Raw genomic sequence first — 14,131 nt, forward strand, 5'->3', positions numbered from 1 at the left:
CGCCTTTCCTCTTTTCTCTCATGATGATTTCTCTGCTCACGCCGGATTCCATGCGAATCTTGGCTGGCTAGTTAATTTCTGTAGCCTCGGAATTGCGTACAAGTATATGAGAATGATAGTTGAGTAGTTGATTTGTCAGAATCACCAGACGAGTTTCAGTTTCTATTGTGCTAGGTACTACCGGATCAGTATAGCATGTTATTCTCCGTTGTGGAAATTGAATTATTGGTTGTAGATTTATTTTTGTTTTCTGAACAAATTAGTTCTAGAATTTCCCTCTCCTCCAAACAGGTAAACCAATGGGGAGTATTGATGGGAAAGGGGATTGTGGTGTAACAGAGTGTTTTTGGTGACAGGAGTGTTTTCACCCAATACACTTGGAAAAACACTCTCAAATACTCAATGATACACTTTTACCAAACAAGGCCTAATGAATGGCGCGCGGGTTTGACCTGCGGGGGGCTCGTCATTTTCTTCTCCTCTCGTGATGACAAACTGTGTGGGTTGAGGCCTCATCGATCGACTAGCTTCCTTTTTTTTAAGGAGATCAATCGATCGAGAGTTGCTCTACTTTACGTATATATTCATTATTACTATGGTCGTGTCTATATTAAGGCCCGAAATTTTAGTCTCGCCCAGGGCCCTCAAAATCTCTGATCGATGCGGGCAGCCGAACTGTGCTGTACGCGGGAGATCGCTGTACCGTCGCAGGAAGATGGCGTCGTGCCGTCGACGGTCGACCGTCGTCCGGGACTGGGCATCGTAAGCAGGGAAAAGAAGAGAACAACCAGTAGCCTGTCTACCATGCGTCAGCTTCTTATGCTTTCATACTCCCTGTACCTACACATCTTTGAGCCGGAGTTGCAGTGAATCGCCTATTCCTGCTAGTCGAGGACCATAGGAATATCTCTACGGACAATTCCTTTGATCCTTTCCTGTTGCGCGCGTAAAAAAATATCACGAACTAACCTCCCAGAATTGGCTGCGTCGCGTCCTGCTGATGTGGTAGCTCCGGAGGCCCGTCCGGTAGCGTGGTCATGCGGCTGGAGATCGATCCCTCCTGCCTCGTGGCTGCCAACGAACTGAACGAAGCGACGAGGCGGAGAAATATCCTCAATCACGGCTGCGTGGAATAGGAAGCAAAGTATGGAAGAGTAGGTAATTAATCGTCTGTCTCCCCAGATCAGGAATACGAAGCAAAGTCTGGCACCTTGACGAGGCCTTTTCTTTCAATTCAGCTGAGCATAGTTTTAGATAGCAACATATGTACATGTATTTAGGATTGGGCCCCCAGATGTTTAGGGCCCTGGGCGGCCGCACACCCTGCCCACCCACTAGGGCCGGCCCTGCTGGATGTGCACACTGGCGAGCGGTAGGTCACTCTCCACAGTCCACACAAAACATGCCTCTATTAGGGCATGTACAATGGTAGAGAAGGCATGCCTTCCCTTACCCCGCCACAACAGCTAGAGAAGGCACTAGATATAAGTCATACAATGTATTATCTCTTACAACCATCTCTAGCAATTAATATGAATAATTAAATTTTGGTAGGAAATTTGTTGCTAAGGGAAGACATATATGATACAATGGAGAAAATAGTCTTCCCTTATTTCCTAAGAGATGATCCCTTAGATAAGGGAAGACAACCTTCTCTTTCTTCATTCTCTCTCCTCCAACTAAGCAAAAATCTGACGTGGCATCTCTAAGGGAAGGCTGGCATCACCCCATTGTACATGCCCTTAGTGTTACCAACTACCGTGATTCTTCTTGTCAGTACACGCTGCATGGAGGAACGATTGAGGAGGTCATTTTATTAACTCTCTTATTAAATCACTATTTACTCGGTTATGGATTATTAGATCCAGGGCCGAGCCCGCAAAATCCAGGGCCCCGCGCGAAATTCTAAAATGGGTCGATCCCACTACCAAAAAAATCTCTATTACTTAAAAAGACTAAAGTGGTTCCTTATTCTGTCATCTGCCATCCACAATACGTCAATACGTTTCGTCGTTCCTTTCGTCGTCGCTTCCTCGCGTGGTACGTCGTTCCATCGTCGCGCATCCCTGTCGCGCATCCCTCTCGCCCCAACGAATCTAAAATGGGCCAAGCCCAACATATCCAACGCAGTCTCCTGAACACCTCCTCTCTCTCTCTTCCCCGCACGCATGTCGCCACTGCTCGAGCACTGCCACCTCCAACCTCCGCCCTACTTCAGCACTGCCCCCCTCCGACCTCCATCCTGCTCCGTCACGGCCTCATCACTACCCTGCAGCATGCGCTACCGCGTACGTATGCTCTCGTTTCTCGCACGGACTCGCCCCGGCACCCCCTCTTGCATACCTCCCCCCGCCTCCTCCTGCCCCACTCATGTCTCGACACCGCCACCGCCGGCCGCCCCCATTTTGAAGCCGCCGCTGCCGGTCGTGCCCAGATCAATGTCGCCGCTGTCCACATGTCCCGTCTCAGATCAAGACGTCTGCCTCCAGCCTGATTCATTGTCAACTAGCTCGCGGCCCCGGCGTACCACACCCGTTGGAGCTCCGGTTGCGGCGACGCTAGGGCCCGGGAGCAGCAATCAGCACTGGGGGAGGCGAGTATTCTTCCATGTAAACTTCATTCCATCCTCCCTCCTGATTCCCCACCGATCTGACAATTTTTTTTGCTTGTGGTATGATTCACCCTATTTCTGAACGTCCTACCCACGTTGATTGTTCAAACTAAATTTCATGTTTAATACAACTTTTGTAGAATTCTGAACCGAACTTCATTGTCTCTGTTGTTAGCAGTTTTACAACTTTTGTAGAATTCTGAACCGAACTTCATTCTCTCTGTTGTTAGCAGTTTTACAGTATCAACACTGGTCGAGTAAATCTATATGACTGTCTTACCAACAAATTTTATACTCCTACTATATCTACGATGAATCGACGGGAAAGATTGATCTACCGGAGATAATTTCATTTAGTGTTTGTGATTATACCACTTTACGGAAATAAAGAGCTTTTTGTCGCATTGTGCATAGAATCCAGGCTAACTCCTGGTTGCAGGCCATCTCTTAACATACAACTACATTTTCCTCTTAGGTGCCACCAAAGCCTGAACTGCAACCATGCACGAGTCTAGAAAGTTTTCAGGTGACACATGAAGTGGAGCAGCAAAGGTTAATGGAAGAAAGGGATAGAGTGGCGAGGGAGGAGGCTAAGAGGAGAATTGTCAAGGCACAACCGATACTGAAGGAGTAAGTAGCATATGCAATCTCTTGTCCCAACTCTCAAGATCTCTTAATTTATCTGGGAGAAAGGTTAGTAATAGCTTTTAAATTTGGTTGCATGGATGATATTCCTCTCCGAGAGAAGGAGCAGAAGCCTCTTACTGAAGTGCCACAATTTGAATTGCATGTTCATGGAAGGGCAATTAAAATATCAGAACTTAATACATACTGTGGTAAGTTATTTTGCCAGTGTACTCTTTCTATCATTCATTGTGGAGCTGGTAAATAACGTTGAGTACCTCTTGAAAAAATAGATTGATTTGGAGGTTTTATGGGGCATTTCATTATGATTCAGGTTAAGGAGATCACTTATGAGAGGTTGCAAGAGGAGAACAAAATTGCGTAGAAGGTACATATGCATATCCTTACCTGTTCCTCAGATGTTGCAATGGTGCAAGTGCAAGCACATCTTCTTCTTCTGCTCTAGCGGTAAACCACTGTGTGTAATCTGCAGAAAACACGTGCTAACTGTAATAGGAGTAAAACTTGCACCTTAATATTCACTTGCTGAAGAAAAAAATAACAAAATTTAATTTGCATTTTGTGGTGCAGACTGACCAATTAGCCCAGAGCATCATGCATGTGACCAATTAACCCATATCAGTGTGTTATAATGTAATCACTTAGTGCTTACTATTGTCCGTGACTACCGTTTGGTAGCATAAATAATTACTGATTTGTGGTAGGAATAGGATGAGTCTAGGGTCTAGCACTATACTTACAGAATGAATTTTTTTTGTCTCTGTGCAAATGCTCAGACTAAAACGGGCCAAAGTTTACTCTTGTTCTTCTATTTCTGCCTTCAGTAATTCACTTATTGGCTCATATAATGAATAATGTCTTATTGTAGAATAATGAGCCAATGTATGCTGAAGTTGGGTATATGTATAAGAGGGTAGCAGAAGCAGAGAGTGCATTCATCACAAAAATTGTTGAATGTGTAAAAAAAGAAACCGTTTGATAATCATTCTTGTTCGTGGCAACTCAATTTAAATTGTTCTTGTTCGCTACTACTTGAATTATGTTTACTCTTGATATTCATGTGCTAACTATGCCAGTGTACAAGGCTGGGCATGAAATGAGAGTAACAACAATGGATTCTAGCCTCTGGGTGTTGTAAGGTGTGTTGACTAATATATAGGTATGGTTTCTAATGCATGCCTCATGGAATAATTGAATAATGCTGCTCCATTTATGAGTAGAGCTAATAATAAGCTTGCCCATCTAGATGGTTTAACACACTTTCCTTGGAAAAATTTAGCCTAGATTTATGATTGTTGCCTGCCAGTTTGAAATTTTAATTAATCCAATAAGGGTTAATTTAATGGCTGGCTTGTTCTTTAGAGGAATCCAGTGATTGCTATAATTGTAGGTAAATGTCTTAAAACTGTTGATATCCTTGCTCCACTACGCTTATTCCTATCATAAACAAGCCAGTAGGTACTTTTCTTACTAGCAAACTGGATGTACTACTACTTGTTTGCTAATTGTATAATTTACCTCAAGGTCTCTTCTTTAGCAACCAAGGTGCTATTAAAAAATTATTTTTCATGTAAATGTCAAGAACTTAGATGATTAACCTGACTGGTGTAATGTTATTTTGTTGGTAGCGTGCAACCGTAAGCAACATTACAATTAACAAGATTTGTTGATATCGTGGTATAACAGGATGACGGGGAAAGCGTTCAGGCTCTAGGAATGAAACTGGCAAAAACCTTACCTAATTTAATCTTTTGTTTAGGAAAGTTTCTTTTAGATCTCCCCTGCATTTTAGTTTATCTTAACCAGCTAAACGATGGATAAACTCCTAAGGTGCCTTAGTTTAGGCTTTAGAGAAGTATGTTTTAGAAAAATGTTGAGGTTTGGGTTAGGGTCTGAATTGATTTCACATAGCATGCTCTCGCATAAAAGAACTTGATTTATCAGTTAATTCTTGAAACATATTTTACAATATCAATGTCTACCCATTAGGCGCAAATTGAAAGAAGCCTAATGTTTTAATAGCAGTATTTCCCAAATGTGCAGAAGATACTTAAAAGTCCAAATATCTGATGCCCCACACTGTGCCATGATCATCGTGTGCAATGGCAACAACCGCCATGATCCAGATTGTGGAGCCCCTTTTGCAGAGTTCAGACTCACAAGTACAGAGTTCCCTCCCTGGGCAGATCGACTGCAGCGGGAGGCGTTTTTCCCTGGCCGGCCTCGGCGGCGAGGGGGGAAAAGCGTCCCTGCCTGCGACCAACGGCGCAGTCGAGCTTCTGGCCGGCCATGGAGGCGAGGAGGAACGCATCTGCACCAGATCTTCGTCGGCTGCTGAAGGATGGCCTTACCTGCGCTGCTTCTGGTGCTGCGGTAGAGTGACCCTGCTGCTCCTCTTGGTCGGCCGTGGAGGCGAGAGAGAGGACAGAGGTGGCACTGCTGCGGCGCACTGGAGGCGGTGCCGTATCTACTTCATCTATCTCCGGTGGTTTCACTACGAGCGCAATCACACAGCTAGCACCATGGCCGCTGTGATCCGCAGCCGACGTGATGGCTGCTACTCCCTGTCCCCACTGGTGCTCGACGCCTTCTTGCAGCCAAGTGATTCGTTCCCGGCGGCGAGAAGGTTGCCAGTGGGGGTGGTTTCTCGCCGGTAGGAAGAGTTCGAGCTTCTTCTCTCCGTTCCTTGGCGGCGACGCTTCGAGGAAGCCGGCGAGCGGCGACGGCGCTGCTCCAGGACCTGATTGCTTTTCCATTTTCTGTTCTGGGGTGTTCTTTGTAAAGTTACAGGCCTTATCCTCAAATTCTAGGTTCTTTAGGGCGAGTAATGATAGGGGCCTGTATGCATATTGTACCCGTCTTGTGTTCCTTTAATATATTACCACCTCTTTTTTTTAAAAAAAAAAAAAGAACGGGCACTTCTCGTTCGTTTTTTATGCGACCTCCTCCGCGTCCTGGGATGGAATTAAACGACCTGGTTTCGGCCGCGCGCGACCGGATCACACGTCCCACGGGCCGTAGCGCGCGTCGTCGTCGTCGCGGCTGGTGGCGGCGCCGGCGTCACCCGTACGCGCGCGCGCGGGCGTGGCGTTGCGGTGGCCGACGGTGACGGACTGGCCGGCGTACGTACGGTACGGTAGGCGGCTAGAGAGTTACTATCGACCGCTCGTCTGGCGCGACACGCACGTACTTCGCTCTCTTGTTGTGTACGCCCGCTCGGGAGGGCGGGCGGCCAAATTTCCTCCGACGTCGCTGTGGTTTCGTTTAGCAGCTGTCGCTGTTCGATCAGATGTCACGGCACGGAAATGGCCGCACGTACCGGTGGAGAAAACGTCTCCCGTAATGAATGGCGGGTTTGACCTGCGGGGGCTCGTCCCTTTCTTCTCCGTTTTCCTGATGAGAAACTGTGTGGGTTGAGGCCTGATCGATCGAGTTTTTTTTTAAAAAAAAGGGGACATCGGTCGAGTAGCTGTACTTTTTTAAAAAGCGAATACGTCACTTGTATTCATACGGTAAGGAACTTTGGGGGCAATGGAACGTGTGCTTGAGCTTGAATGCTTGATGTGCACACTCGCGGTAGGTCACTCTCCAGTCTCCACACCAAACATGTCTCTGTTAGTGTTACCAACTACCATGATTCTTTTCTGTACACGCTGCATGGAGGAACGATCGAGGACGTCATTTTATTATAACTGTTTTATTACAGCATCATTTACTCGGTTCAGGATTATTAGACCCAGGGCCCAGCAAGAATGTATATATTTCTTAGATGGACGTCTAAACTAAAGAACTAATCTCTGCACCAATAGATTCTAAACTTGCTAAAAATTGTTTAAGAGGAAAAATGTAGTTCAAAAAATTGACCGGGCCAAGCCACGGTCCAACCAAAAAAAAAACTACATGTAATGGTTTTGACATTTGAACAGTTTAGGTTTTAAAAACTATAAAAAAAATTAAAAATCTCAAATGCTTATAGCATGTGTACAGCTTTCCCAACAAGTGTATGTATAGAGACAAATTCATTATAAGAACTATCCCCATGAGAGTAATACAATAACACTATATTAAACTTACCTTTGCATTTATAAAGTGAAGTTGTAGTGGGGTTAATGATCTAATTTCAATATGAGAAGTTTTGATATATTTGTGAATTTTTCCAGGCGGACTTGGTCAATACGAGTTTTAAACATCCGGAACAGCTTCTCAAATGCATAAGGGCATGTACAATGGTGATGACTCAGCTGTCTGTAAGAGGTGGTTAGAGCTGATTTTGGTGATGTGGAGGGAAGAGAATGAGGAGAGAGAAGGAGGCTGTCACGTAAAGTTACGTGCATGACTGCAGAAGCTTCTTACGGACAGACTTACGTACACCATTTTTGCTGTTGTATGAAGAGTGTCTATAATTTATACTCACATATAGCTATGACTAAAAATAGATAACTTACAGACAGACTATTGTATACACTGTCTGTATCATTGTCTATAGATGACATGGAGTAATATTACAGACAGCATCCGTCTAAACCAATGTACATGCCCTAATCAGACAAGAATTTTTATCACAACCGTCCGTCGGGATAGCTCAAAAAATAGGGAAAACAGAGAAAACAAGCAGTTGCAAGGAAACGATCTCGCAGCCTGGAGTATGTCCAAAACCGACGCTTCATTACTATCTGATACTCCATAAGATACAGTCCTTTTAGTGGTTGCCGCCTTAAGTACTTGCCACAGCACTACCCGAGATTTGGGCTCGAGGGTAGCAAGATTAGTATGTGTTCAATCATATTAGTCCTTCGTGTCCAATTGAGCTAAAATAGTTTTCTGCTAAAAAACTGAAGTATACATTTATGTAAGGCAAACTCAATTTTTTTTAATTTTTAGGCCATGTTTGGCGGCACAGGCCACACTCCCATGGGCCTGGGCCTGACCATAGAGTCAATTTGCAAGAATCCAGGAGCTCAATTAATTGCATACATCAATAGTTCCCACATGCATTACACGAGACACGAGTGGAACATTGTGGTCACGATACTAAGTATTACTCATCACTCTCGTCTAGCCGAAGAGAACAACAAGCCCCGTTTTCTCTTCACAACTACCAAAAATCTACCACGCAGAGAAGAACAAAACCGTACCGTCAGTGCATGGCCTCCTTGAGTTTGTATTTATCCTATGAATGGTGAGAGGAATACATGAAACATAGTGAAGATATTGGGAAGCCTTTACAGAATAAAACATGGGACATGGTAAATGCAGTCCCGTTTAGTGTATTCCACAAAAGTGCTTCTAGAAGAGATGAGATCGGATGAAGGATGAGAAATGTTAATTCTAACGGCTATTAATTAAGTTTTAAGAGGACGATAACATCAATATTCCATTCATGGAGGAAACATACGTCATGCGTGGTGGGCCTGCTTGCCGTCAATCTAGCCACTTACTATAGAAAATAATTTACGAGTGCATATACCCCGATCAACGATTGGCAAGCTCACTAAATTGAATCTTAGGTTCAATGTGAAAGTGATGGATCTTTTATACATTAGTGTTACCTCGTACCATTACATGGTTTTGCATGTTTCAGTGATAAAAAAATGGTGGGTTAGAGCTTCAGCTGATACGTTTTGTTGTGGACGCTAAAAAGTTAAGTGAGGAAGCAAGCAACCATAACTTTGTTATGACATTGCCTTTTTGAGATGGGATGAGATATAATCTATAATCGGCCTCATAGGTTGCTTCGATTGCTTGTTACTCTCCTATTTTCCGCGACAAGTGTTGACCATGCTTTTCCAGCTTGAAGATTATTAAGTCAAGGCTGCGTAATATAATGGAAACTGATTTTATTATAGATAGCAGGCTGCTACAAATAGACATGGAAATTGCTTCAAAAAATCCTTATGAAGATTTAATTGCTGATTTCATAGCTAAGAGGAACCAAAGAGCATTTCTCTAGCTACTTACCGGCCAGTATTTTCTTTTGTAGCATCAAAAAAATACTTGTCCATAATGTCCAGTTATATCCTAACCAGTTATATCTATTGTATTTGTGTGAATAAGATATCTATATAACATCATAACATTTTCATCTAATAATATCATACATCCGTTCAATGACTTGCCCCATTCTTATGCTTATTTGCTATTTTCTATGGAGTTACCCCCGGTGTATTTTGTTCATGCTCTGCCACTGCGCACTTGCCAAAAGTCAGATATGCATAGTGCACAAATGGTATGCACTTCACCCGACGGGTACATGGCGAAGGGAAGGAGCGTCCATCTTCTACAGCCTCTAGCGTGATGAAGCGGTAGAGCAGCACCATAACGGTCATCAACAATGCTCCTCCTATCGTGATGTTATTAACCAACAACCTCTAGGCCCTTCTTGTGAAATGAGACATCACAGCATGGAATTTCGATACCAGTCACTAGTGGTGGTGCTTAGTGCAAAGCAGGGGCACCGCCCCCCACCCACCCCATCTTTCTACCAAAATGTGAAGGATTATTGTTTTGGAAGGGCTTAGGTGTATTTTTTGGTCTTTTGTTCACGATCGCACGGGCCCAAACTTGAAGTTCACAAAATAGACTCAGGTTTCATACAAATAAAACTTCCAATACAAATCATTAATGGTAAATTGATATATAATATAAAACTATCAAGATCAGAAACCCATCTCATACAACTCATTATACAGTTAATCATCTCAAATATAACTCAATACAAATGAATATACGACAAATCTACATATATGTAATGTCAAGCTCATATATGAAGTTCGCAAACCCATCTCACATGTTAGAATGATGCTATTGCGAGTGATTGACCAATGCGGTGGGACATTTTCCTTCTTCTTTTCCTCTTTTGTTTTTTGGTGGTAGTGTTCCCGGTGGTGGAGTAGCTGCTAGCGATCGAAGGCAAGTTCCTGGGAGAGCAGATGAAGGACTCGAGTGCGATTCTTGGTTGCTCTCTAGGGTCCATTTTGCATTTCACGAGGACAAAGTTGTATTCTCCTTTTTTCTTTTAGATCCTCAACGTAAGATGTACTCCACCATTCAGTATCAATGCAGTATCTAGACCTCGTTCCCGTTCAAAAAAAAAAACCTCCATTTGGGGCAATGAAAACGTGTCCAAGAACTTGTTCAGTTGTTTATTGAGCTTCGCTGTGCACACTCGATTAGTCAGCAGTACCCTAGGTTACTTTATTTGACAACTACCACCATGATTCTATTATGCGACTACGCTGCATGGAAGACTGATCAAGGCAGTCGTTTACGCATGTTATTATTCTCCTTTTATGTTTGAACGTGTAGCGAAGGAGTACGCCTGAAAAGGTCACGCCACACCTGAATGCTGAAAAAGTAGCGCGCGCTACTAGCTAGTCGTACTTAGAGAGTCCAATTGTCGATGTTTAATTTAACCACATGAAATACACGTACGCATAGACTGAGCACCGATTGCCATTTTCTTCACTTTATTCTTGTGGCTGACGGAGAACTATTCCTCGTTGGATTAGTCGTAATGAGAGTAACATAGGTACTCTACATACCGGTTTATTAGGGTGACACATATTATTTTAATAATATATCTTAAAAATGTACCACCTCTGTTCATAAATAGATGTCTTAGATTTATCAAATTTTGGATGTATATAGACACTATTAGTGTATAGATTCATCCAAATTTAAACAAATATAAGACATCTATTTATAGACATCTATTTAGTACATTTTTAAGACATATTATTAAAATATAGATGTGTCTAGAATTAACATATGTCTAGACACTACATGGATTGAATTCATATTAGCATCAATAAATATGAACCAGATGGAGTACTATTGAATTCATATTCAAAATATATTTCCAATATAAAAAATTTAGACATACAATTTACATTTTGTTGACCAGATTTATGATTGAACTTTTTAAAACTACATGTTAATTACCATGATAGACCGGTACGGAGTAAGTAGTAACATGCAACCACATGGATTGCCGATTAAGCATTCTGGTGCTATGGGGGTCACTAAATGAGAAAATTGAGGCTTCTAGTAACTATAACATCAAGATAAAATAAGTTTACAAGTAATAAACAAGTCTTTATATGTTACCATTCTTTTTTTGAAAGCATGTTATCATTCGTTTATACTATTCAAAATATTAATTTTGGCTATGATTAGCCTCACACCCAAACCTGTGGTATTAGATGATAGTTTTGCCATGTCAGATGTGTGCGCTCACGCCACCTCGAGGCTCGAGCGTGAACGGGTTCGACTGCATGCATAAGGGCATGTATAATTGTTATATCTTAGCAATGAAACCTCTGGTAATTGATGGTGTGGAGGTGAGAGAAATAGAAAAAAAGAGGTTTGTGTTATCTTAGTTGAGAGGTGATCTCTTAGAAACAATCTCTGTCGCCATATATTTAAGTATATATCTTATTACTAGAGGTAAGATTAAAAAATAATTTATTATACATTAAGATTTTGGTATATCTAGATTACATGACGGGATTGAGATAAAATGGTCTTATCAACCGAAACCAGGTGCTACCAGGCCTGTTACCGCCTGTGCATGCAGGCCCCAACGACTCTGATAGTTTAAAGGGCACTGTTCACGGGCCAAATTTCAAAGCCCAAAGGTTTGCCTCATGCGTCAGATGGGCTCAAGTAAACCTCCTGCCGAACGAGCGAACCCAGTCCAAACTGAAACCCAGAACCCTTCCGCCCCCACGTCGCCGGCAACCGCGACAGACCCGCCGCCACCGCCGCCGCCGCCGCCGCCATGGCTCTCCTCCTCAAGCCCAAGCACCACCTCTCTCCAACCTGCCGCTTCCTCCTCCGCCGTCTATGCGCCACCGAGCCGGCACCCGCCACGCCTCCACCACCGACCCCCACCGAGCCAACCGCAGAGCCGGCGCCCGCCACGCCTCCGCCGCCGACCCCCACCGAGCCAACCGCAGAGCCTCCGCTCGCCGCGGCTCCGCCACCGACCCCGGATTCCCCTGCGCCCCTGACGCCTGCGGAAACCAAGCTCCTGGACACGCTCCACGCGGCCATCGTCGACCACAGCCGCGCGAACCCGTCGACGACGCTCCCCGCCTCCCCGCCGTTCGAGCCCCTCCCCACCTTCTCCTCAACCCTCGCCAGCCTCCTCCCTGCCCCGCCGGCGCCGCACCTCCCGCTCCAGCTCCTCGCCCGCCTCCTCGCGCTCAGACGCGGCGTCCCGTTCCCAGAGGCCCTCACCTTCTTCCACCACGTCCACCCGTCCCTCCCCGCCGACTCCCTCCCCGCCTTCTACGCCGCAATGATCGACCTGCTCGCGAAGCACCACCATTTCCCGCTCGCCCGGCACCTGCTCGACGAAATGCGCTCCCGCTCCATCCCCGTCTCGCCGCAGCTCATCCTCTCCCTGATCCGCCGGTACGTGCGGGCGGACATGCCCTCCGAGGCCGCCGAGCTGTTCCGCCGCATGGAACACTACGGCGCGGGGGTCCCCGACCCCGCGGTGCTCGCATCCCTCCTCACGGCGTTCTCCAAGAAGCGCCTCGCTACCGAGGCCCAGGCGCTGTTCGACAGCTACAAGTCCGTCTTCCCGGCGCCGGACGTCGTGCTCTACACGACCCTGGTGCACGCGTGGTGCCGCGCGGGCTGCCTCGACAAGGCCGAGCGGGTGTTCGCCGAGATGCAGCAGGCGGGGGTCACGCCCAACGTGTACACCTACACGGCGGTGATCGACGCCATGTACCGCGCGGGGCAGGTGCCGCGCGCGCAGGAGCTCCTCTGCCAGATGATGGACAACGGGTGCAACCCCAACACGGCGACCTTCAATGCCATCATGCGGGCCCATGTCAAGGCTGGGCGGTCCGAGCAGGTGCTGCAGGTGCACAACCAGATGCGGCAGCTCGGGTGCGACCCGGACATCATCACGTACAATTTCCTGATGGAGACGCATTGCGGGAAGGGGCAGAGCAACCTTGACGCCGCGACGAAACTGCTCGCCAAGATGGTTGCCAAGGGGATTGTTCCTGACTGCCACACGTTCAATCCGATGCTGAAGCTGGTCCTGTGTACCGGCAACGTGGACGCGGCACGGAAGCTGTACGAGCGGATGCAGGAGCTGCAGTGCAAGCCGAACGTGGTGACTTACAACCTGCTGATGAAGCTGTTCAACAAGGACAAGTCGATGGACATGGTGCTGAGGATTAAGAGGGACATGGACGCGCAAAGGGTGGAACCGAATGCAAACACCTACGGAGCTCTAATCGAGATGTTCTGCGGGAGGGGAAACTGGAGACGCGCCTACGCGGCGCTGAGGGAGATGGTCGAGGAGAAATCCCTCAAACCAGTGAAACCGGTATACGAGATGGTGCTGAGCCTGCTGAGGAAGGCAGGGCAGCTCAGGAAGCACGAGGAGCTCGTGGAAGCGATGGCCAACCGAGGCTTCATCAAGCACCGGTCGGAAGATGCCTTGTGGAATGCGGTATCTGCTTCCTGAATTCTATTTTTGGTAGAGTGTTACTGATGTGTATTCTGATAACACAAGCATTTTTATTCGTGGTCTGTTGTTTGTATCCTATATCTCATAAGAGTAATAATGCTTCATTGGTAACATTTATAGGGTTTGTGATTTGATCGCTCACACTAAAAGTTTCGAAATTTTTCTTCTTTCTTCAATTAACTTCGGGAGATTTGTACAATTTGTACTGCACTAATTTGATCAATTAGTACCATGCCATTTATTTGACCTCAGCAAAAGATTTCAGGTTAGGATGCACCACTCTCTGGGTTGTTGGTATTTGATGATTCAGGGCTTGTCATTCATCATGTACAACAGTCCTGAGCTCATATAATTCGAGCTTCTTTACATCAATGCCTAAT

The 14,131-nt window shown here is 45.6% G+C and overlaps 1 protein-coding gene and 1 long non-coding RNA gene across 2 annotated transcripts; both read left to right on the forward strand.

Annotated features, from left to right (window-relative positions):
* The first annotated feature begins 3,248 nt into the window (after nucleotides 1–3,248).
* On the forward strand, nucleotides 3,249–5,352 carry LOC124651558. Its single transcript, XR_006987445.1, has 4 exons — nucleotides 3,249–3,447; nucleotides 3,570–3,623; nucleotides 4,333–4,415; nucleotides 5,300–5,352. It is a non-coding gene; the product is annotated as an uncharacterized LOC124651558 (long non-coding RNA).
* A 6,683-nt stretch (nucleotides 5,353–12,035) lies between these two features.
* On the forward strand, nucleotides 12,036–13,885 carry LOC124658428 (pentatricopeptide repeat-containing protein At1g20300, mitochondrial). Its single transcript, XM_047196761.1, has one exon. The coding sequence runs from the start codon at nucleotides 12,036–12,038 to the stop codon at nucleotides 13,746–13,748; it is 1,713 nt and encodes a 570-aa protein (XP_047052717.1). The 3' UTR covers nucleotides 13,749–13,885.
* Nucleotides 13,886–14,131: the final 246 nt, after the last annotated feature.

This window comes from Lolium rigidum, chromosome 5, assembly GCF_022539505.1.
Source record: "Lolium rigidum isolate FL_2022 chromosome 5, APGP_CSIRO_Lrig_0.1, whole genome shotgun sequence".
NCBI lineage: Eukaryota > Viridiplantae > Streptophyta > Magnoliopsida > Poales > Poaceae > Lolium > Lolium rigidum.